Source organism: Halichoeres trimaculatus, unplaced genomic scaffold, assembly GCF_033239565.1.
Source record: "Halichoeres trimaculatus isolate MK-OKI-2021-1 unplaced genomic scaffold, fHalTri1.1 fHalTri1_scaffold_5, whole genome shotgun sequence".
NCBI classification, from domain to species: Eukaryota; Metazoa; Chordata; class Actinopteri; order Labriformes; family Labridae; genus Halichoeres; species Halichoeres trimaculatus.
Window position 1 is genome coordinate 12,875,001 of NW_027437183.1, and position 24,963 is coordinate 12,899,963.

Here is a 24,963-nt window from a genome sequence, read left to right on the forward strand (position 1 = left end):
TCATAGCAGCAGGGCTTCAAAGTGGGCTAATATACCGGATATCTTAAAAGGAGGACATTACTGATTCAGAAAATGAACATAAGAACATTGTCATGTCATGATTATTTTATGACAGCTGTAAAGGGAAAACTTATTTCCGGTGACTTTCGCTGTTTTTTTTTTCTCCCAACATCAGAGTTGAAAACAGGACTTAGGCGTGCTCAGCTCACCTCATATTGAACATTCTTTGGGCTCACTGAGTGCTGGATCCTCTCTCGTCTGGCAGCCAGTAATAAAATGGCCAACTGCACTTCAGTTCTGGGCATGGAGGCAACAGTAACCCCACCCGGGGAGGAGAACCGTCTCTTAAGAGAATGTTTTTGGATAGGCCTCTCAGAGAGGAGCACAGACGTTTTATCAGTTTCCCCATTTCCCAGCAGAGTTTAGTGAGATTCATGTCTATTGTGTTTGTTAAACACACTTCAAAAATCAATCCCCTGGTTTGCTTGCTCCAACTTTTATTTATGATTGTAAAATTCAACCTCTGATGTATTTTTAGCACTGCAGTCCTAAGTTCATGACATGGTAACTATGTAACTAAGTGCATGGATGCATTTGTAGTCAGTCCTTTTATTAGCCAACATACTTCATTAAACTCAGGCAAGCATCACATCCTGATACAACATGTTCTCCAGTTTGTTTTTTACTTAGTGTTTGACTCTATGCAACAGTACAGTGCATACTCTGTGTACAGTCTCAGCTGGTGCTGCTGTCTCCTTTCAACAGTTTTCAGTCTTGTTTATTGCATTTAGAGTGGCAACACACCAAATTCCTGCTCCAAAAGTTCTTTAATATCTGCCTATGCAAGCTGTGAAAACAAATTTCCTCTTGGATGACAAAGGCAGTATCTTTGGATCTAAATACCTTCTGTATACACAGCCTCCTTAGACAATATCTTGAGATCAATTCCACTGAGCCGAGCAGAGCTTTTCTGCCTTTTTCTCTTTATTACACTTTTTGTTATTATCCTTTTTATGGCCCACGGTGTGCTGTATTCACAAATGACCTTACAGTTCAAGTTTGCAGATTCATTCAAATATTAAACTTGTTCTCTGTGTGGGTCGTTGCTTTCCCCCAAATATTCACTTTGCTATGTCACACTGCATTTCTTATGCCTTCTCTCCTTTCCTCTCTGGCACTCTGGGTAAATTACTGCACCACTTCAGCTGATTTTGTTTGCTCTTTAAATGTTTTACCCACAGAGTTGATTTCCAGTTTGATTTCTCATGTCTTCAGCTCCTTTATAGAACTTTTTTTTGCCTCTCTAACACACCAAGGATCTGTCTTAGAATCTATGATGATGAATTGTTTTCTGCTCCATTGTTTGGAAATACAACACCCCTATAAAACCTTTGCTCTTTCAGCATCCTGTCATGTTTTGAGTTGCCTGACTTTAACCACGTTACACTGTCGTACTTTAGGTTGAATATCACAAATACTGTGATTGATTTTTCCACAAGCAGATTGACAGTGCTGATTTTTCACAACTGCTTTCTTCTGTTTGTTAAACCCTTGTGTCTGTGGTTGTCAGCTGCTCTCTTTTGTAAAATGCAGAGGGTGTGTTGTTCATTAATTCCTGACACTGCTTTTGTATTATCACTGACAGTTTGGCTTACAGGATATGGTTGGGTTCCTTCCTTGTAGTATATCACCTAAATCGGAGCCTGGCAGACTCATGGGAGTCTGGCAGGCTCATGGGTGTTCCCATAAATTTTTGTGATATTTCTTCTCTCCCTGGCCTGGTTGTCATAGAGATATCTCACTTTACCTTAAACCTCATTGATCAGACTCTTAAATGAAAGTGTATTTTCTCTGAAATGGTATGTAATGAACTCCTCAGTTCATCCCAAATGAGCTGGATAGGGCAAAGACATCAGTTTCCTCGCAAGAAGTGATTTTTCAGCTACTTCTTTTCCCAGCCCAAATCATTATTCTTTTTGCAGTCACCTTCTGCCATAGTGTTTTCATCGCCTGACATAGTTGTAGGTGATATTTCTACCCCTCATGGCACATTATTTATTATTCCTGACCTCCGCTGTAACAGTGACATTTCCTCTTCTTGTCTCTAGGTTGTTCATGACATCGATACCCTGACTGGTGACCTGCAACTGGAGGAGGACGGGATGACAGATAGCTCAAAGACAGACACGCTCAACTCCAGCTCCAGCTCCACCACTACCACCACCACCGCTTCCAGCCTGGAGAAGATGAAGCTCTTCCCTGATGACTGCATCTTCAAACTACCTGCACCCATCGCCCCTGCCCCTGTCCACCCTCCTACAGTCTTGACTGTACTCAAGAAAGCCCACCCTCCTCTACCACCACCCAGACTCACCCCGCTGAGGGCCGAGGAACACAACACCAAGAATCTGCCTCATCCGACGTTAGTGTTATCAGGGAATATATCCAAGGCTGCCGGATCAGCAATGAGGAATGGCGGTGTTTTTCCGTTGAAACCAAACAGGGATTTATTCTCCTCTCCACCTTGTTTTATTTCTAACGATGGAATCCCTGAGTCAGGTCTGGTTCCTACATTGCCCAGACCCATGCCTCTCCTCCGCCATGAAAAGAACAAATGTCCTAAGGCCCCTGGGAGAGAGTCTCGTGAAAAAGAGCGCGTGCGATTCAGCGAGAAGGTCCAGTACCACGGCTACTGCCCAGACTGTGACCTCCAGTACGATGTGGATGACACAGAACTTCACATACAGGCGGAGCTAAACGACTTGAGGCTCAGTCCAGTGCATTGCTGCTCTTCCTCCCCTCCTCCTCCTCATGCTCTTCCTCATGAACTGATGTTGGAAAACGGCGGGCTCCCTATGAGCCACAGTTTCCCGCCAACAACACACACTCCTCCACCTTGTGTGCCTCCTCACCCGTCATCCCAAAAGCCCCAGAAAACAATCCTGCGCAAATCGACAACTACCACGGTTTGACGCCAAACCACTTGTTCTGTCCAACTCAAACATTCTTGAATCATTCATAGTGTTTTCTACTTTATGAGTGCTTTCTACTCCAGTTGAACTTTGGATAATCCAAACGGAGGGAGAAAGATTGAGGAATCAGGAATCAACAAAAGGATGGATAAAACGAGTGAGACAGAGAGAAAGCCATCGCCATGGGCACTGAGATGTATGCAGATCTGGAAGAAGCGGTGAGTGTTTGTACGCATATGATTGTGTTCCTCAGGGAGGGGATGAAGGGAAAAAAAGAGCAGTTGCATGTGTGTACTGACACCTATCTGAAGTTTGTTTATGTACTGGGTGGACATGTGTTCTGATTTGTGGGTACATTTGTAGGCGTTTGTGTTCACAATGTGATGTTCATAGGCAGTGAGCATGAGCGGAAAAATGTTTGGGGACTCAGAAAAACTTTCAGAGAGACTGCTGACAACACTTAAACTAAATTGTGTGCACCTGTCTAGGAGCTCTTGGTCCTAACGAGATTCAAATTTAGGAAGTTCTTCCAGAGTAGCCTCTAATTTATTCATGTCCTTCTGGATGAAACAAGAAAACCAGCTTCCCTCAGATTTCCTCTAAAGCCTTGAAGATCTTCCCATACACTGACACCTACATCTTCCAAAGTAACACTCACACATGTATATAGATATAGTCTTTGCAGAAAGGTTGTGATTTATATACCTTCCTGAGATGAACAATTAACTCTGAGGGACTGTCAGGTGAGCTCCTACTTTCAGTGACTTCATCAGCTCTTTACCCTGTGATCCTGTTTTGCTGCAAGACTGAAAAATGAAGAGAGAAGTCTGGTGTGACAAAACTGCTGTTTAGGCACAGGTTTAGAAAGCAGAAAGTTGTAGTTAAAAGATCTTGAATTTCACTTTCTGATATGAATTTAAAGAATAAATTCTTATTTTTGTGGAAACCTTATTTCACTTATTGTTATATGAATGAGACTAAATGCACAGAAGCTCAGTAAGTTCATCAGTTAGGCTCAGGAGTGGAGGGACTCAAGCTGTAAAAATGTTGGTTGTCATTTCCCTAAGGGAATAATAAATCAGCAAATATCAAACCTTCTCAGTCTGTATAAGCTGTCTGTAGTCTCTCCTTTATTAGCTCTTATTAAGAAGCCTATTTAATAAAGCATGCATGTCCTGTGTGTATGTGTGCATCTGCAAATTTGAACTTCTTCAAAATGAGTGTCCAACTGTGCTCGTGTCTTTGTGCGTGCAAAGGTGTGTAAAAGCACATGTCAGTTTGGCAGACTTGGGAAGACAGCATACCCTGGAGTCAGATGAGAATAGTAGCACCTTCCTCCCAGCTATGCCCTTAATTAGCTGGATTAGACTACCAGAGATAGCAGGACTGCTTCAGATAGCCTTTGTACCAACATTAGCTTTGACAAAGCTCTGGGCTGCTGCTGCACATATTTTCTATGATGAAGAGAAAGAGAAAGGGAGGAAGAAAGAGGAAAGTGAAGGTAAGGAGAGGAGGAATGGGAGAGGAATGAAAGGAATAGTGCAGCGCACGTAGAACATGTTTATAATTCCTGTGTGTTTGGCATTGTTAGGATGAGAAGCTTAGGGGTTCAGGCTGAGAAAATGAGGGTATAAAATAGCACTCACTGATGACTAAATCCAACGCATGACCCCACTGGCCTTATACATCTAAAATCGGCGTCTGGATTAGGGATCAGCGGATATTCAGCCATGAGAAAAATGAGAAACACTGAGAGAGTTGGGAGCATGGAGGAAGAGAGAGGAGGACAAGAGGGTGATGGGGAAAGCAGAGAGCAAGGAGCTGTAATGCGGTGGAGGCTGATGCTGGTTTGGCTGTGCTGTGTTTGTTGCTTCTTAAAGCACTATGTGGATGCATGTTTTTCCTCTTGATGATTGCTTTCACTGCAAAACGTTTCCTGTATTTACTTTGTATTAATGGATCTAAATGAGTCTGGCAGCAGCATGATTACACACACACATGCACACACACACTTACAAAGAGAGAAACACATTGAATCTGAGCAGAGCAGCGTGCTACAGAATGGAATGCAGCCAGTATCATCAATAGACGCAGCTCATGGGGCCCTTTGCTGCTGTGCACAATCCAACCAACCACGGAAATTGACACAGTGGACCTAGTGCTGTTTGATTATGCGGCTACATTGAAAAGTAAAGGTTTCTGCATTTGCCCCTCTTTTCACTGTGCATGCTCTCATTTTTCATTTTAAGCTCTTGAGGTCTTGCAGAGTAAAAAAGTGGTCTAACATAGAATCATCCTCTGATTTTGTTCCCATATCAACATCAGTGTTGTCTTCCAAACCTAAGTGTTTCTGTGTCTGCTTTTCAATTTACTCCCTTCGACTCATTTACCAGTCTCCAACACTTAAGGGAAAACACCTTGCTAAAGTGCACAAGCTACAACCCAGGCCGAGACCCAAGGTTGATTTAAAAGCTTTGATAACAAATGCTGGTGTTAGCGCCCTTTCTGAGCTTATAAAGTACCTGTTTAGATTTCTCCATTTCAACCCTAGACATGATTTCACTATTATTACATTTGCCAAGGAGGTTATTTTTTTGGGGAGAGTTTGACTGTCTGTTTGTCTGTGAACAGCACAACTCAAACAGTAACGAACAGATCTTGATGAAATTTTCAGGAAATGTTCAAATTGAGATAAGGAAGAAGTGATTCAATTTTGGAGGTGATCCGGATCACCATCTGGATCCAGGATTCTTTATCATTATGAGATCGGGCCGGTTTCCCCATATGTGTATATAAAAAATGGTAGGATTGCTTTGCAAAACAATACAAGACAAGGTCACGATAATTTCTGACAGATGTAAAAGTACGAGCCAGATCCTGGCAATATTCTGGATATTAAGATCCAGAATATGAAATATGTACTGGGTCATCATAATTTTCAACACTGTCAGGTAACAAATTATCATAAAAACCTGCAACTAACACCAAATTGTAGCAGACAGTCTGCTGAAAGATAGTATATCATTAGAGTAGGACTTAAGTGTTGTGGGACAATCACCAAATGCTTGGTGGAGGTCTGTGCTTTTCTAGTTGAGATATTTGAACATGGTGTTCAATCTAGTATTATTTAAACTGTTTTAATTGAAGTCTGAGTTTGATTTCTAGAGCCAAACAAACCTTTTCTAAAGCCTTTTACGGGGAAAAGAGTTTTGGAGCAAAATAGATTTTGAGCTAGTTTTCATATTTTGAAAAGCATTTGAGCAAAAGCAGCTGTACAAGGACTGGAACACTGTTACGTAGGTTAGGTAGAGTTGGCAGAGTACAGGCTTTATATACAGAGGTCATGTCCTGGTAGCAGCAGCCTTGGGTTCACAGCATCTACGTCTGTCATCTCCCCTCTCTACTCCCCTCCTGTCTTTCTCCTGCTGTCCTGTCAAACAAAGGCAAAGGTCCATAAAAAATGGGCTTGAAAGAAATCAGGAAAATTGCTAATCTTACCTGTTGGACTGGAAACTGTCAGTATTAAGTAATCATACACTGCATTTTTCATACTTCAGTGACACATTTGGGTTGGTTGTGAAAAAGCAGTGTGTTTTCAGCCATATTCGGGATGGGTATTGTTGCGCTCAGACAATAAATGTCAAGTCATATCTTGTCATATCTTACTTAACCCTTCATACTAAGGTCAATAAGCTTAAACTTTTTATCAGGCATCTCAAAATGTGTGCAGAGGATGACTTTACAAAAAAAAAAAAAAAACCTTTTGATGTGCTTGCATTACCAGCACCCACAGTGAGATATGAGAAAAACAATTCTGGCATTTGCACTGGCTGACAAGATTGCTCTGCAAGAATGTGCCCCTATTATGTGGTTACATGGTTCATCGTTTGTTAAATCCATGACTTGTTACACGATTGTTCCTCTAACACAGAAACCAGTGCTCCTTTGACCACAGGGTGTAGGAGTTCTTCTCTGTTTTGGTAAATGGCTATCTGGGCTCCAGTGCTCCAGGCTGCTGGATAAAGTTGTAATGGGCAGGGAGGAGGTGGATCTTCACCGCCTCCATCATGAGTCAGGACTGACTCAAATGTACTGACCTACTCCCTACAGCTCATAGCTCTAGTTCATAGCCCACCTCTCTCTCTCACTCACTCTCTTTCTTTCTCTTCCTCACTCTGTCTTCATTTCTTTCTTCCTCTCCCCTTGGATGATGCTTAACTCCCACTCTGCAGCAGCTGTATGCATAACAATCTCCATGTGCACATGAATCTCTATATACATGTGGGTGGGTTAACTATTAATAAAACATATCTGACACTTTGAACAGCAAACACCTTTGGCAACATTTCCATTTGTACGCTTAATCAATCACTGACTTCTTTTCTTTTCAGATCTACTGCATCCATCACTTCTTACTTTTAAATCACGAACAACCTTCTAGGGCTGAGAAAAATCTGCTCTGGGTCGTCACGCATCAGCTAATAAATGATTGTGTTTACATTTTTGATTGACGTCACTCATGGGGTTAATACGGAAACCTGCTGCTTCAATAATTAATTAGAAATCTCTCCAAACTCAATGCTAAGACTGATTGATAGTTTGTCAGGGTAAACCTGTTACCCTGATTTGTTGTCTTAATATAACACAATAGTCATGCATGTGCTTGTTATGCTTCTGCTGACTGTAATGTCTTAATCCCATTTCCAAACCTGGCAAGTGAGGAGTGTGCAGTGAAACCTGATAAATGTGTCAGAGTGAGACACACATTTGCCAGGGAATATTAATTAGCTGTTGTTGCTCAGTCTGATTGTTGGTGATGATAGTCTGCCAAAGAGACACAGTTGTCTACTCACTCATCCCCGTCCTCCATGCATCATTTACTTTGATTTTTTTTCTCCTCAATCCACTAACTTTCATTGTGATCATTGAAAATGACAACATTACAAGGCGAACATTAAACAAAATAAAAGCCAAATGAATAACTGTGGCATCCCGTGCCAGAGGCATTACATCTGTAATGGAGATATTGTATGCAAAGTTCATTAGAATACAAAATAGACATGACCTACATTCCCAAACATCAGAGCATTCAAAAGTAGATCTGGTGCTCACTGGGCATGGATACTGCCTTGTCTTCTTTATTTGTGACTCAGGCAAAGTCATGATGTGAGAAAGTGTGTGGGCATGTGTGCACGTCCTTGTCACAATGTATGTCCATGCTCACATGATACATTTTAATGTAACAGGAAAACGTGTGCATGTGTTTGAAGGTGTATGAGAGCGGAGGAAGGCATGCAGCCATGTGTGCGGTTAAAAGGTTTAAGATGGCTCAGTGCAACTTGGATGGCTTTTGGTGTGAAGCAAACTTAATCTGAAGATTTCATGCTTGTTTGGAGTTTAAAGTTAGAGGCATCAGCTGCACCTTACACCGCAAAGGTACACAACATCTTGACAACCGGATTGGATTTGTACATTAAGAGGCACGACGACCCAGATGGGGTCCTTTGCTCATTGAGCCTCTCCAGACCTGGCTGAAGATGACAGCTGCCTAAAGAAGGACTCAAAGCTCTGGGGTGTTTTTGTTTAATCCATAGAGGGCCAGACTGCTCAGTCCATTTTCTTGACTTGTGTGTAAGTGTCTGGGTGCTTGTGTGTGGGCAATGATACCTTGATATATTTTGACCGTGTTTTCCAAAAATTGACTCTGAGTGCTGAGGCTGTTATATCAAGATGTTTTCACTCTGGAAACTCAGATATTCAAACTTGTGTTTTTCTTCTGTTTTCTTCTCTACAGGGCCTATACAAGGAGATACAAAGAGAAGGGATGCTTGTTTCATACACCTTTCAACCCTGGCTGTTCAGAGAGGGGAGGACCAGAGCTGAGACAAAGCATCAACATTTTTATTTTTCTATGTGAAGAGTTTATTACTCCCAGCCACCAGGAGATCATCTGTTCATGTTCTGACTTCCAAGCTTTGTGAATACCTTAAGGCTAAGTTGTGTGCCAGAGCATTGTTACTGTGAATCTTGGGAAAGAGAAGGGCCTGTCGTTGTGTGCAGTAGCATACAGATGAATGAATTTATACCAGTGGAGGTGATATTTTTGTTACAGAAAAATCATTGAATTAAACATTAGCATGCTGCTGAAAACCCCATCATCAAAAGTATGGAGGCAAGTCCAGATGAAGAAGTAGACGATGGGGTGAAATGATGTCAGCCAGAATTTCATTGATGTCTTTTGTTCTGTGCATACTCAGATGGAAATCAATAGCTCCACTCAACCAATGGAATTTGCCTTCTTAAGAATTGTAATTGTTTGTGTCTGAGAGCCCGCCAGCGCTGCCTGGGAGCAACATGCTGCTCTGCTGGACTGCAGATAAGGAGAAAATAATACATTGTGCCATATGCACAATCACAGTGTATTTTTGAGAGTCTGATGGTTTGGTATGAATGGTGATGTGGTCACTGATCTGTGTCCAGACTTTATCTCCATCATACATCAAAATCTTTGTGCTCAACTGCGGACATGCAAGCTATGTTTTACTTTCACAATAACATGCAGAGATTACAGTACAGTGGCAGTTACAGCTTTAAAGGATCCTTGGAGAAGTAATAATTTGCATCAAATTTTCTTTGTATACAAATACACATGTACATGTTTGATATCTATATATTTCAGGCATTTTTCTACAGAGACTTTAACATTTAAAGAGATGATATTTTTGATATTGTGTTGGATGATTGGGGTATTTTAAGGAGAGCTGACAGTCCTTATAACTACTTTGTTTTCAGAGGGGCAGATGGGTTATTTATATGAACAGCAAGGGGTGGTGATGTTTGTATGTTTGGATGGAAAGTAAGTGCTTAAGTATTAAACTTCTGCAGAATGGGCTTTGTATGAAAAACTGCAGAGTGAAGAGGATGAAAGGCGTAAACCAAATACCTAGTTGTGCTTTATAAGACAGGAGGGATGGGACTGAACGAATGCATGACTGACTCTTCACTTTGTCCTGCCATCACTGTGTTTTCTATGCATTTCTGTGGAGAGGCTGTCTGTTGGAGGGTCCAACATGCTGGTAGCTCAAATTTCCTCATATGATGTCAGTCAGGTTGTTTCTGGGGTCACTACCTGGCCTGAGTTTTCTTACAAGACCCTGACTAATAAATAATTGGCAGTATATTAAAAAGAGTGTTTGAAGTAATCAATCATTGAACCTAGAGACAAAATATCAAATAAAGAAACTAAACTAAAGGCAGAATATGAACCTGTGCAGGTGATTACTCACAGCCTCTCTCAACATTCAGACTGGAGGCACCACACACTTTTAAACTTCACCTCTTTGTTCTCACTGGACACAGAACCTGAGTTCATTTTTTAAAAATTGATTGATTAAGATTGGTTTTTAAGAAGACTTGAATGTCAGTGGTATGTTGTTGTGTGCCCACAAACTGTTGGAAAATAACTTGTGAGAAGTAAATACTTTACACTTGATGTCTGTGTGCCTGTCTGTATTTTACTAACGTAATAATGCTGTTAACAAAAACGTAACATTAATTTTTTTTTATATATAAAAAGTGGGCTCTAAATATAAATCTTTAGAAATATCACAGCTCTTCACTGGGCATCAGATAGAGGGAATTAAATGGACTGCAAACAGTCACCTTTGATCACAGTTACTAAAAGAGCAGTGTGAGCAAACCATTCAGAAAAGAAAAATGCATTAAATGGCCCCAGCAGCTGCATCAGTTAATTGAAGATTAGTTTGATGAGATAGCGTGCTGGTGGTGCTAAAGACCTTGATAAGATATTTTAATGAATTCATAGTGGCTTGTCAGGCTTTATAACACAGCCTAAATCCAGCCGTTCAGTGCAATAAAAATGAAGGACGGGGTTACAGGAACAGGGCAGTGGTGGCCTGGAGGACAGAGATTATGATCATACCCATGAACTGGAAAACCGGCTGGGGGAAGTACATGCTTGACTTGTTATCTTGGTACCTTTAACCAAGCCATGAAAAGCGGGAAAAAAAATATATTGTTTAACCACAGAGCTACAGCTACTCTTTATTCTCCACTGTTCATGTGCATTCATTTTTCAAAGCAGCATTAACTGAAACAAAGTGTTCACTTGTAATATAATCAAGGAATTAGTGACATTTTTCCATGATGAATTAGGAGCTGAATAACCACAGTGGAAAATATGAGCAGAAATACATGCACATTTTGTTAGTTATCCCCGTTTGACCTCAGTTTAAATGCTGTAGCGTTGATTTTAAATGAGTTGCTTTGAACTGCAGAAAAAAAGGGTTTTCAAGTTCTTTCCAAAGCATTCTGCCAGACCAAACTTATTACATTATATTAGCACAATAGGTATGCAGCTGAATTGAAGGTAAAAGGCACAAAAACATATATACAAAGACATTCGGTATCACTCTCAGATTATGTGTGAGCAAATAGTTTAGAAAAAAAAAAAATTGTGGTGAACAGAGGGTAGACCTCTTTAATCTTTGACCATCTGGGCCTTTGAGGGCTGCTCCTATGGAGTCAACTCCCCAGTATTAACTTTTAGAGTATCCTTATTTTCTTCCACTTTTGCCTTATCATGTCCTACTTCCCTTCTCCAACTCCCCATGCAATATTTATAGTTTCATACACACACTGCTCTGACTGAATCTTACCATAGGTCACTGTAGGAGCCTATATCTTTGTCACACAGTGAGACATGATCACATGCATAAACTATATCCTTTTTCTGTTGATGTCTGTTTCTGTGATTGTTATCTTTTATTTATTTGAACAAGACATGTGCACCCACAATAATATTTTGCCAAAAAGTATACGTTATTTTGTATCAATATATTTTCAATTTTGAATTAATTTTTGTAGGATATTATTATGTTGAAATACTGAGCACAGCATTTCAACATTGCTGGATGTTGTTTTCTTTTCTCTTGTCTCGTTGTTTCACATCCTTTCGACTCTTCCCATTTTTACCTGATGTGATGTCCTCGTCCCCTTTCCCCCCAAAAAACTCTCATTTCCCCCCCTTTCTTACCCTTCACTCGCCTTGACTGCTTGTCTCTTTCTGTTAAATGTTTATCTTGTCCATCTGATTCTCTACCATGCTTTTATCTGTTAAAGCACTTGGTCAACATTTGTCTTTTGAGGTGCTATACTAATAAAGTTGTTATTACCGTTATTAAAAGTATGTATGCCCATTCATCTTTGCAGGTGTAGCATCTCCAAGTGCCACCTTCCAAGGGCAAAGCTGGGATGTACTTGTTTTTAGTCCGCGCTTATCCGGGTGGGTACCGTTTTAACAGAGAAAGCATGGTTGGAACGAAGACGCCGCCCACCCAGAACGGGCTTATGAAGTACAACAAGCGCCCTCCTTGTCCGTCACGTGACACGGAGGAAAGGAAGGAAAGGGAAAGAAAGGAGGAACAGAGATAAAAGAAAAAACAAACAGCGGAGGTGTTATTATCTGCCTGACAGGAGAAGGCGGACTTATCTGAAGGTAATAAAGCGCAGCAAGTTATCGTCATACTGTCATGAATTGTGGTTTGTATTCACTGTTGTGTCTTATTGAAGCTCTAAGTGTTAGCCAGTGCTCAGCGGTTTGGTAAATTTGCTGACGCTGGATGCCCGTTTGTGTTCAACAAAGTGGCTAAATACGTGGAGCTACTTTTACACAGGGACAAACTTCCAGACAGTGTCCATTTGAAGTTTGTTCCACTGCTGAGGAGGCTATAACCGCAAGTTATCCGGTGCAAAGTGCTGATGTGTCAAAAGCTTGTGACCACAAGTCTGCTAAACTGAGTCACTGGTTCAGACACGCATGTAGTCCGCGTAAATGGAAAAAATAGCGAATCTGCATCTCTTGTCAGAAAATAACTGGACGTCAAACAGTTCACACGCCTGTTACTTTCGTGTGAGTTTCAAAGCAGACGTAATACAACCAAAAACAAAGAGAACAGCCTAGGTCAACTCTTGTAACCCTGTTTTATTCCTGCAGTCGTTTGGAGAGACAAAGAAGATGGAAGGCACGTTTAGTTCTTGGATCCAGACATGATGGGAGCACAGGCTGGATGTCAGTTGGATATGAGATCATAACGTGAGTAAAATCATTCCTTTATTGTGTTTTTGTTTGCCTCGTTGGAAATTAACTGGAAGCAGTGTCAGACTTGAAATTTAGTGACTCCAAGGTGACCTGTAACTCACACCAGTGTTAAGCCAGACTAATCAAACTAACTGTTTCTTAATAGATTAACCCTGAATAAGTTGTTGCATATACACAAGGAATGTCTGAGCCCTTCTTTGCAGCTGATCATGTGATATAATGGCATATAAATGAACAGTTTCTTCTGGTCGTATAAGGTAGCATTAAGAGTTCTTCAACCTTAGCAGTTAGGAAAGACTTGAAACATCACTCACTCTGGCATTTGTGATGTTTTCTCCTGTACTTGTGCCCGGACCGGTTGAAATAAAACTGAAAGCATGACACTAGCATAGTGGATGAGATAAGGTAATGTAGTTGTTCTCTTGTTGGTAAGCATTCCAAAGCCTTTTTTAACCTTGTCATTTCAGTGACATTCCTGGAGGAGAAGCTGCAAGCTCTGTAGCATTCCAGTATATAAATAAAATATTCTGTTTCAAAATCAGGCTGACTTTTCTTTGAACTGATTTTTAGGTCAATAGAAAAATCCAGAGAGGAAAAGAGGAGAGAGGAAGAAGATGAAGCTCAACGAACGCAGCGTGGCACACTACGCCACTTGTGACTCCCCGCCAGACAAGACGGGCTTCCTGTTTAAAAAGGGTGAGCGCAACACGGCTTATCATCGTCGCTGGTTTGTCCTAAAGGGCAACATGCTCTTCTATTTTGAGGAGCGCGACAGCCGAGAGCCGATTGGTGTCATCGTCCTGGAGGGCTGCACTGTGGAGCTTTGCGAGTCGGCCGAGGAGTTTGCCTTTGCCATCAAGTTTGACTGTGCCAAAGCGCGAGTGTACAAGATGGCTGCTGAGAACCAAGCAGCCATGGAGTCCTGGGTGAAAGCCTTGTCAAGAGCTAGCTTCGACTACATGAGGCTGGTGGTGAAGGAGCTTGAGAGGCAGTTAGAAGAGATCCAGGAAGCTGCAGGGGCTGGCTGTGTCGGGGCTGGAGCTGCAGGCATGCAGGCCAGGCCTAAGCCCTCCAGGAGAAACCAGGTGGCACGGTCCAGATCTGGAGCATCTTCCTCATCATCGTCCTTATCTTCTGTGTCGTCATCATCAAGTGCCGCTAACTCATCTGCCCCTTTCTCCACCCAGAAGAGCCTCCAGGATGAGGTGCATCTCACCTCTGAGTGCTCAAAGGAGAATGGGGTTTCATGGGGTAAACCACAAGCTACCCAGGCTAACGGCTTTATTGAGACTGCGTGTGTGGCCTGGGAGGCCTGTGAAAACTCTGGTAATAATCTGACAGGGGTTGATGGGATCAGGGCTCCACCAGTCCCACCAAGGAGAAGAGGAGCTTCTCTTGAAAGCCCCTTCTCCCCTGGCACCACGTGCTTCTCCAAACTCCATGACTGGTACGGGAAGGAGGTGGAGGAGGTGAGAGTGCAGTGGCTTCAGGGCCAGTAAACTCAAAGAGAGGGATCAACTCTTTTTTTTTCCTTCATAGTTTTATCATTCCTTTTGCAAACTTGATTACAAATATCAACCTTATCACCAATCATAACACAAATGAAAAACTAAGACTGATTTCAGATCTTGTCTGGCACAGGGGATCAGTCTGTCTTTAACATTATCACTATCTACTGTACAATCCCAGAAACCATTATGAACACACAACCTGTAGCCTACATTCTTTCTTTTTCTTCTTACAGCTAAATACAATTAAAAGTAAAGAATACAGTTATTAAATTGATCTCAGCAATAAGAATCATCATTTTTTATCACAAGCTGCAAGGGAGTACCAGAATCTACAATCGAGCAGATGATCTCATACTACATGTATGTTTTCTTATTTTGCCTGTTTAATATTTAATATTTCATCTCTTGTAGCCTCCACTTTTTTGAGGTCCAGTTTACTTTAAGTTTTAGGATCATTAGTTGAAAGTCACGTTACTGATGTTGTACCAAGTGTCCGAGGCACAACACTCAAAAATGCAATAACTAACAGATAAAATCGCAAGAGATGAGCTGAATTTCTTGAGAAATGTGAAGTGTCTGTTTTTGAAGACCTCAAGAAACTGATAAGTTGTTTTAATGTTCCTTTTCAGTGGTGGAGATTTGAGGTACTGAAAAGATTGATGAGAAAAGCTAATTCTTCAGTTGAAAATATGTTTACACTATCAGGGAAAAAAAAACAGAAAGACATGAATATCTTTTAGATTAAAAAAAAATAGCATTTTGAGTTTCCTGCAGCTTCAAACAATCTGAAACTCTTAAGATTGCTTGAACAGATTGACCTGAAGAAAATCAAGGGTGATTCTCGAGGGATAAGTTATGCTTTGGAAGAACATGAGTCCAGATTCACTTCAATACTCCCACTGGGGCACAGCTCAGCCCAGAGGCCCTGTGGCTGCTAAGGTCAGAGCATCCTTACTTTCTACAGTCACTGGGGACCATAGTGGGAGCTGGATGCCCCGCTCTGAGCAGCACTCTGGTATTTTTAGCTCTTGTTAGCCATCAGCCAGATGATGCCGTGCCATAAGAATGCTTGTCACTTACTTCTCTATTGACTCTTGTATTTTACATCCCGGACCTACTGGGCTTAACGTTTGATTTGGTTATCCCTTTAATTTAACATCAAACAATCGAACACTCCCAATATGTTTTCATTTCATACTGTTGGTTTGTGTGGAACATTTTTTATCTGAATGTGAAAGAATGAGTGAAACTGTAAGAGGACCACAGTGTGTTCAAACTTTAAAACTCTTGTTTTATGTGTATATATATTTACTATTCCATGTTGGAAATTAACACCATCAGTCAGCAGAAAAAACACTTTTTAAGAGACTGCTCTTACTGTATTTGTATCTCCAATCATATCATGTTTACACTTTTGTTTTATTGTGCCTTATGTTATCTTTATAACTCTTTTGATGCCTTGCAACCATGACCATACAGTAGTTTTACAGCGATGGGAGCGTTTGACTTCTCTATTATCTTGACTGCGTTACTGTTCTTGCTTTGATGCAAAAGCTTATGTTGCAATCACTTTTTGACAATGGCTGTGTGGGCTCAGTCTGCATCATTGCACAGCACTATGATTACTGTTGTATGCTTGTTTTGTATAGAAACAACACCGTGGGAAGCAGCACTGTTTTCATGGCTCTGTGCTTTTCACACGTACTATCTGAAATAATTGTTGTAGTGCCAATTTTATTCATTCCAGAAGATATTTAGTGTGATCAAGAAAGACATGTATGTCCTTTTGTTATTACAATAATACCAAAAAGAAATTGTGAATGTGTCAAGTAATCAAATCATCAGTAATGGTATCAATCTTTGCTTAGGAGTGCCAAATGAAGAATGCAACTAAAAAGCACATTAACTTTTCTCACATACTTCCACTTTGGTAATAAAAAGAAAGATATTAATGTTATCGCACATAACATAACCATTAATGTTTCACACATTGTCTCACTATGGTACTATAAAGATGGAAACCACTTAATAAAAAGTGTTAACATGAGTGTTATCATTTGAGTTTTCTTTGATCACAATATCATTGTCTCAGCTGTCGTTATAACGATGCAAAACTGTTTAATTTTTCACTTTTCATAAGAATAAGACTTTTTCCAACTTCCATTGTTCTTTTTGAAGACAGTTGAAATATTTAATTATCTGGTGCTAATAAATCACTCATGGGTGCTGTTCACCCTCTTCATCACCAGGTGTCACTATGGCACAGCTTTGAACTGTGCCCTCACACCCTTGACTTCAGGTGTTCTGAACCTTTTAGATGCATTCAGCTCAAATGGCTACAGTCTGATACATGAGTCCTATTAAAATTCAGTTGTTTTTCTTCAAGGAGAAAAAGGAATAAGTATAAAACTGCTTGATTATTTTGTAACTTGAATTGTATCACTTTGTGTTGCTAAGTTTATTTTCTTTTAATCCAGCCCGCCTTCAGTGATATAGACAAGGTGGAAAGAATGAATGTGATGTTATGTATATAATTTTCAACTATTTTGATCAAAGGAAAAAAGCAAATCATGACCGTTTTTTCCCCAACTATTGTTGTTTTGGATTGCAATATATTTTAAGCTAGGTGTAGCAAACAAAGTAGCCCAATATTTCAAGGTCTTGTCTTTGCTTAGACAACTATAGGTTGTATGCTGAAGGAATTAAGCAGAAATTAAGATGAAAAGGTTCTTTCAGTTTACTTAACTCTGTGCCCAGAATGTACAAACTTATATAAACTACTCCATTAACTGTATGACATTGGATACACACAAGTTTCTAAAAAATAACTGTGAATCCATGAAATTATACAAAAATATGGGCTTATACCCTGGTTTATTACCACAGTGAAAAATCATGCTCATCAAGATGATTGTTGACTCTAATTGCCTGTAGATGTGTGTGTGTGTGTGTGTGTGTGTGTGTGTGTGTGTGTGTGTGTGTGTGTGTGTGTGTGTGTGTGTGTGTGTGTGTGTGTGTGTGTGTAAGACCCTGTACAAACGACGAAACATTGAAAAGCTAATATATGTCAATCAAGTAAAAGGCATTGTTCATAAAGTCAGAAAAGTAGTTTGTGGTAACATACAATACATTTAACATTTGAATGACACTACACATTAATCTCATGTATCAATGGCATAGGGCAAAGTTCAGAACTAAACAAAGTGATTAGGAAAATATATACCATGTATTCATGTATTTTTGTTTTAACAGCAGTGGGGGACAAGGTTTCATTTTTATACAACAGTTGCATTGGAAAAAAGGTGTATTATTATATTTACCTTTAACAGTGTTCAGTTTTAATGTAACTGCATTTGTACATGTATACTTATAGTATAATATGTTGTATGGTAACAATATTTGAGACAGTTTTATTTTCAATTTTACTTTCAGATTTAATTTTCGCTTTGTGTAATAATGTAAATTAACTTCAAATGTATATTTTTCGCATACACTTAAGAGAAGGATATACAAAATATTTTCACATTGTATTTAAAAATGCAGCTGACCTCTTGATCAGTGGTTGTACCCATGACCCGATGTACCCAAAGATGCCCGGCCGTTGTTTCCGGTGCCTCTTGCGCGAGCTCTTGTGCGTCTCGTATTTTGAAAGGACAGAGCCGGAAGCTCTGCTAAGACTCCGTCGACTTGATGTAAGCTGGACCGCGGCACATTTTTTGACAACGGAAATGAGGAGTCGCCACTTTTTACAGCGTCAAGTTCGTGGCTAAAAGTTATCTTTCCTCTTTTTTGTGCTTTAAGGAACTGTGGCGTGCGCTCACCATGAGAGAGACAGCCACGGGCTTTTTGACGCGCAGCTTCTCCTCCGGTGTCCAGTTTCTGTTGCTCCTCTCCGCCGTCGTTTTGAGTTACTTTAGATGCTTCTCGACACACTTCCGTTATGCAAAGTCCAACTTGTTGGTTAGTCGTCGTGCTGCGGTGGGTTCCCATCCGAGATAACGGAGAATGTGAGTATGTTGTCATATTTTATTTTCTACTCACCTTAAAGTGCTCCGAAAGTCACCTCACTTGTTAGTAGATGTTAAGCACATGGAGCGATAATCCCAAAACGACGGACCACTAAAGTAATGTGGACATAGCTTCCTTAAATAAGTACACTTTTCTTCTCAAATGACCGTCCAAAATGTTTCAGTACACAGTTTAAAGGATCTTGTCAATGTTGTGCTCGGTTCGGCCGCGCTGGTGCAGACTTTTCTGCCTGAAAAGTACTATTTCTCCTAAGAAACAGAGCCCTGTCACACCACCAGAGACGGATTTTGTTTTCTTCAGCAGCTTAGTGTCACAGTGAGAGGCATAGTTTGTTCAGAAGATGCAGGCGACACGTGCGTTTTGCATCCTTATGTTTTTAATCTGTGTGCATTTCCATTCCATTTTCCATAATATTTGGCGCAAATGGTTTGGTCGCCATGGTGATGTCGCAATATGAGCCCTATTGAGACTTCATGTGAATGGACTACATGGAGCCAGACATTAAAATAGACCCTAGACTGCTTATTATCCTCACCAAATATGCATCAGATTGACACTATTGGCTCTTTGAAACGTCACAGTTTTCTGTTTCAGACAGATGTTTATTGTACATATGTACATATCCCACGCCTGAGTGTGCGTGTCCTCGGGTTAGTGATCGCCCCTCATGACTGTGGATGGAGAACAGGAACAAGTGGGGAGCAGCAACTTGGTTTCACAATACCAGGCAGTGTGTGGCAGTAAATCAAAACAGTCATTTTGGTGTTTTGGAAGGGATTCACTTCTATTCATGTCTCCTTGTGTGTGTGTGTGTGTGTGTGTGTGTGTGTGTGTGTGTGTGTGTGTGTGTGTGTGTGTGTGTGTGTGTGTGTACAGGAGGATATGATTTCAAAGTAAAAGTTGCCCTTTGTGGCCACGCTTTGAAACGGTGAAGCTATATTTTTATCCTCCAATCTTTTGTGCAGGGGTGGGGAGTAACTATAAACATTTAATATTCTGACACGACAGGCCGTAATATCTGTTTCCAGTGTGTCACAAAAGTTTATCTCCCGGGCAAGTTTATGCCACAGTACTAAAGTGAACTCATTCTGACATTGTGGACTACATTTTTGGTGTAAATATTTGGTTTGGAGACAGTCAGCTTGTCCAAAACAAAGCTGTCTCTTTAATGCTGTTATTATCACCTATATGAACTAGCAGGTAGGTTGTACTATTTTTTAACTTCACCCCTGACTGCCTTCAGCAAAAATAAACAACAGCTGTCATATAGTGTATTTGTGCTGTCCTTAAGGGAACTTGGGTCCAACAGGTGTCATATAGATATGTATATAAATACTGAACAGGCATAGTTGCAGATTCCTTTTTGTTTATTATTTATTATCAGATCGTAAATCTTAGTTATTAAGTCAACATAATATTTATGCTTCGATTTTGATGTAGTGTATTATTTTAAAATGTGTTTTTCTTTAACAATAAGCCCCAAAAGAAAACCAGTTTATGGCTTGTGGGTAGAGATAAGTACAAAGAAAATCAGTATTTTTATGCATCATCACCCAGCCTTAATACAGCCTAATATATAAAGAGAAAACAACCCCTCTAATGATATAATGTGCCATTGCATCATTAAGTCTTCACTTCACACATTTATACTGAAGTTTATTTCAGTCACCAGGTGTATGGCACATACACCTGTGCATGATCTAAGACATACACATGTGTCTGTGTGTCTGTGTACATATTTATCCTCTGCAGTAACCCCAGCACCAGACTGAGCTCAGCATTCTTTGTTGTTTCAGTCATTGAGATGTCACAGTTGTAACACCTTGAATCATTGAAGCACAGACTACAGGAAAAAAAAAAACATGCCTCCAGGGTGGGGAAGTTGCTAAACCATACGTAGCATTTTGCACGGCGTCTGTCCGCCCCAGACACAAAGTTGACTATGATTTAAAGGTTCAGTGCAGTTTAAAGTCCCTAACTAGCACGTAGAGTCACAACATATTTATGATGAATTTCAGAAAAGTGTTTACTTCCCTACAGACTTCCTTGTTTTCATACGGTTGGGAAATTTTGTTGCTGTTTTCACTTCTCTTATGCTCAGTATTCTCAGGTCACTGAACACAAATACAGTAAATCTTAGAACTTACATGACCATATTTACAGCATATTGTCAAATAACATTAAGGCTGAAGGGTTAGATAATCTGAAGCAGAATTACTCTCATTTTCAGCAGAAAAGCCTTGGACTTTCCCAAGACATGGGAATGGCACTTATTCCGCATAAATTTCTTTGGATTTTCTCCAACATGACATGATTATGTTACAGGGGATTTTATGCACCACAGCTAGACACTGTCTTGGTATTGTCTCTGAGAAAAAAATGATTTTATGTTAAGTTAGAATTTTATCCCTGTAACTTTTGTCAATTTATTAAGGCTTTGGACATATCTGGTGCTAATGAATGTATGTGAAGTTGAAGACTTAGAGAAAAGTAAAGGAAGCCTTCAGTGGACTGAAACCTTGGCTATCAGCTGTAGATCACATAATGTCATGGTTTCATGTCTTAACTGAGATGTTATCAGACACCAGCTCTTCTTCCTCTTCCCTCAGGGGCTCTAAGAAAATGGAAACTAAAGGGAGGGTGGGAGAGAAGAACCATAGAGATTAATCTGCAGACAGACAGAAGTTAAAAACTGAGAGGAGAGGAATGACTGGGAAAGATGGAAAACACAAATGAGGGCAGGAAATGGAAGAAAAAGTGAGCTCTTTCCTGGCGTCAGTGGGGACACTCTACAATGTAACACACATGTTTTCTTGCAGTTAAAGAGAAGTGACTGGGAGAGCACTCGGCCACCCTAACAGCTAATCCCAAGAATCTCAGCCTTAACTCTGGATTCACACCACAAACACACACACACACTCACACATGCGCACACAGACAGACGCACACACATAAGGCATAAAGTGGGGTTAAGTTCTTGCGTGTGTGTGCACGCTTTGTGCAGTGTTTTGGGGTGGGGGGGCAGACATGCATGCCTGTGTGTTTTTCTCCAAAGCACCAATAATTAGAGGCTGTGTGTGTGTGTGTGTCTGTGTGTGTTTGTGTGTGTTTACCCCAATGCTCCCCTGTTCTTTCATTGAAAGAATGTTGATTACAGGCCTGATTTAGCTGCAGCAGTGTGAGGATGCTGCTTTAAATGCCTGTGCTTGTTGGCTCTCTGTGAGCATCAGATTAATGGATTTTTGTGTGTTTCTGTGGGGATGAAAGATGTGATGCAGAGTGTTGATTTTCCAAACTGTACTCTCAAAAATAGTGAGGGATCTGCTTTTTATTCATGAGCTGTATCTCAAAGTTTTGTGGGATCGTTGAAACAGCTAGAATGACAGTTGAGTCAGTGTATTAGTCAATTATATTACAGCTGTTTGATTAGAGCTGGAGAGGTTCAGACATTTCAAGCAGAAGTGCAAACTATTTAGCCGCTCAATATAAAGCTGGTGTCTTATAAAATGGTATATTATTGAACTAGCTAGGGTTGTGAACAAATACATTTTGTTGGCTCTGCTTCATTTTACCACAAATTTATAGTCATACTGTACGCTGCTGTGGGTTAGGCCTAGAGCCCGACCGATATGGGATTTGGCCGATGCCGATGCCGATGCCGATACTGGGGGCAAAAAAAAGCCGATATCCACTATATCGACCAATATCCGATATATTGGCTGATATATATAATAAATTCATTGATATACACAGGATATATACTGTATATAATCACAAATCATTATAATACCCATATGATTCAAGACAGAGACAGAACACTATTAAATTAAAACAAGGAACTTAAATTATAAAACTGTCAACATAAGAACTGTAGTGTAAACCAATGATAAAGAAGTCAGACTGTAAACACAATAAATAAAGAAGTCAGACTGTAAACACCTTAAATAAAGAAGTCAAACTTTAAACACAGTAAGTATTAAAAAAAGATAAAAATGTAAAGACAAAATGAGCAACTTACACAACGTTAAAACGCTGTACTAAAGTCTTACGTTAAGCCGCGTTTCCACCAATTAGTCCGGGTCGGTTCGTCTCGGTACGGTGCGCTTTTAGCGGCGTTTCCACTGACTCATCCCGGGACGGATCCCTACAAACCGAGACGAGCCGTCCCACTTTTTTGGGACCCTTTCGTATGGGTGCCAGACTAAACTGATCCGCTCTCGGGAGGTGGAGCAACACACTGCAGACGGTTGATAGGTCAGAAGAATCGTCACTTACCCCGACAGCGGCTGCATGTCTCCTGGCGGCTCACAGACTTCTCTGAAACGAAGCTTGATTGCACTTTGTAACAGAGAGTTACTTGAAAATCACAGAGAGGACGAAATGCTGCATGTCTTCCATCCGTGCTCTTTGTTTACTGTGTCGCGTTTTCTTCTTTGTTGGATTTAATCGTGGGGTAAGCTGCTCCGGCGTCGCGCTATTGTTTACCAGCTGTGGCTTCCGGCATGCGGCTTACACGCCGCCCACCTCGAGAGGGCACAGTTTGCTGTGGAAACGCAAACGGGATGAGACTTTACTGTCCCAAACCGTCCCAAACCGTACTGAACCGACCCGTACTGCTTGGTGGAAACGCAGCTTTAGATAATGGTAGGCGTGTGAATTAACAGTCGCATTTATCTCTGTTACTCTCACAAAAATGCAACTAACACAATGTTAAAACGTCACTCTATAGTCTTACATTTCATAATGGTGGATGGAGGGGGCGGGCACTGGGGCAGTGTGCAGCCCAGCACACAGACACACAGGAGAAGGAGCGACAGAATCTCTGTGGAACAAAATTTGTTATAATTGGCTTCATTTTGGCCAATGTCGATTAATTGGGGATAGGCATAATCACCGATTAATCGAGCCGATTAATCGAGCCGATCAATCGAGCCGATCAATTGAGCCGATCACATATCCAATCACATATCTTGTTAAATGGAAATTTGCTTCTTGTGATTAGGCGTGAATTTGCCTTCAGAAACTGTGAAAGCAAGGACCCAAAACCTCAAACCAGTGAGCCTTCAACTGAATATCCAATCAGCAAATCAACGTTTGTTCCTTTGAGTGTGTGCTCTTACCAGAAGTGGAGTCACATCTAAGCTGAAGTGAAATCAGGAACACACACTCTTACGTGCATCATGTCACATAAACTCCAAAACACTTAAAAAAAAAAAAAAGACTCCAGTACAGGATTCTCTGATGTTGTGCCGGGGCTGTTTTGTAAGTGTGAACTCACTCAGCGCATCATTAGTCCCATTGTGGAAAAGTTTATAACTCCTAAATAATCTTCCAGGAAGTCAGATGCCAGCTGATGAATCACAGCCGATCAATGTGTCTGAAGGAGGCTTTTACCTCCCACCTAAGCCCCCTCAAATAACACACACATGCAAAGAGTAGCAGAGATATACTTACTATATAATATCTCACATCTTAATCATAGCTCTTCACAATGAATCAGAAACACATCATGAGAGAGGATGACTCATTCACAAAGTGCTTTGTGGATTTCAGGCAGAGATTTGTGTCGTATTCTCTCCAGCCGGAACATCTGAGTCTACAGAGCTTGAATTGGCTGAATTGTAATGAATCGACTCGAAGTAGTGAATGATGGATTGTTGTTTTCAGCTCTGCAGAAACTGAGCCTGTGTTTAAAGCTTCCAGTAATAAATTGAGGTCAGTATTTGGTTGCTTTGTAACTGAAAAACAAACCTAAACTGTTGAGTTATTCACTGTATGTGTATTTAATGTTCTCTAATACTCACAGTCGGTTTGTTTAAAGTGTGTGTGTGCAAGACGGTGTTAGTTTTTCTAGGGTCTTGTGTCATGGTAAACATTTGGCAGTCTAAAATGTATCGGGCTACAACTTGATATTTCTAAGCAACTTAAACACTCAAGAGTGTGTGATGGATTTTATACAACAAAAAGAAATAATAGTAGATCAAGAAACTAACTCAGACTTATTAGTAGAGTTGCCCTAAAAATATGATGATTCATATCTTTCTTGGGGGGTCTTGGTTAAATTTTGTACTTTTCTTTCTTAACGGCATCATTTTGCACAGAAAAAACAATATGACTTGCAGGGCAGGCTGTACACTTTGTATATCCTGTCTATAAATAACTAGAGCTGAAACGATTCCTCGAATGATTCGAGGTACTCGATTACAAAAATTACTCGAGTAATTTTCTCCGCCTCGAGGAATCGTTTCATTATAAAAAAGATCAAAGAGTGGTATTTCAAATAGAGCTGAGGCTATATTAAGAGAGTGTTCAGACCCCTCAAGCTACCTCT

At 40.6% G+C, this 24,963-nt stretch overlaps 3 protein-coding genes across 4 annotated transcripts in view; all 3 read left to right on the forward strand.

Annotated features, from left to right (window-relative positions):
• Positions 1–11,998, forward strand: part of prr16 (proline rich 16) — a 14,490-nt gene extending 2,492 nt beyond the window's left edge. The window contains exons 2-3 of the mRNA XM_074670385.1: positions 2,109–3,190; positions 8,767–11,998. Of these exons, the coding sequence (XP_074526486.1) occupies positions 2,109–2,972 (864 nt within the window). The 3' untranslated portion in view covers positions 2,973–3,190; positions 8,767–11,998. The remainder of the gene's footprint in view (positions 1–2,108; positions 3,191–8,766) is intronic.
• A 17-nt stretch (positions 11,999–12,015) lies between these two features.
• LOC141790493 (sesquipedalian-1-like) lies at positions 12,016–16,865 on the forward strand. The gene is made up of 3 exons (XM_074670387.1): positions 12,016–12,489; positions 12,988–13,086; positions 13,663–16,865. Exon 3 carries the CDS (start codon positions 13,707–13,709, stop codon positions 14,589–14,591), a length of 885 nt encoding a protein of 294 aa, XP_074526488.1. The 5' UTR covers positions 12,016–12,489; positions 12,988–13,086; positions 13,663–13,706; the 3' UTR covers positions 14,592–16,865.
• A 1,424-nt stretch (positions 16,866–18,289) lies between these two features.
• The window catches only part of sh2b3 (SH2B adaptor protein 3), a 59,189-nt gene continuing 52,515 nt past the window's right edge, over positions 18,290–24,963 (forward strand). For both annotated transcript variants that reach the window (XM_074670809.1, XM_074670808.1), the window contains exon 1: positions 18,290–18,610. The gene's annotated coding sequence lies outside the window, so the exon portion shown is untranslated. The remainder of the gene's footprint in view (positions 18,611–24,963) is intronic.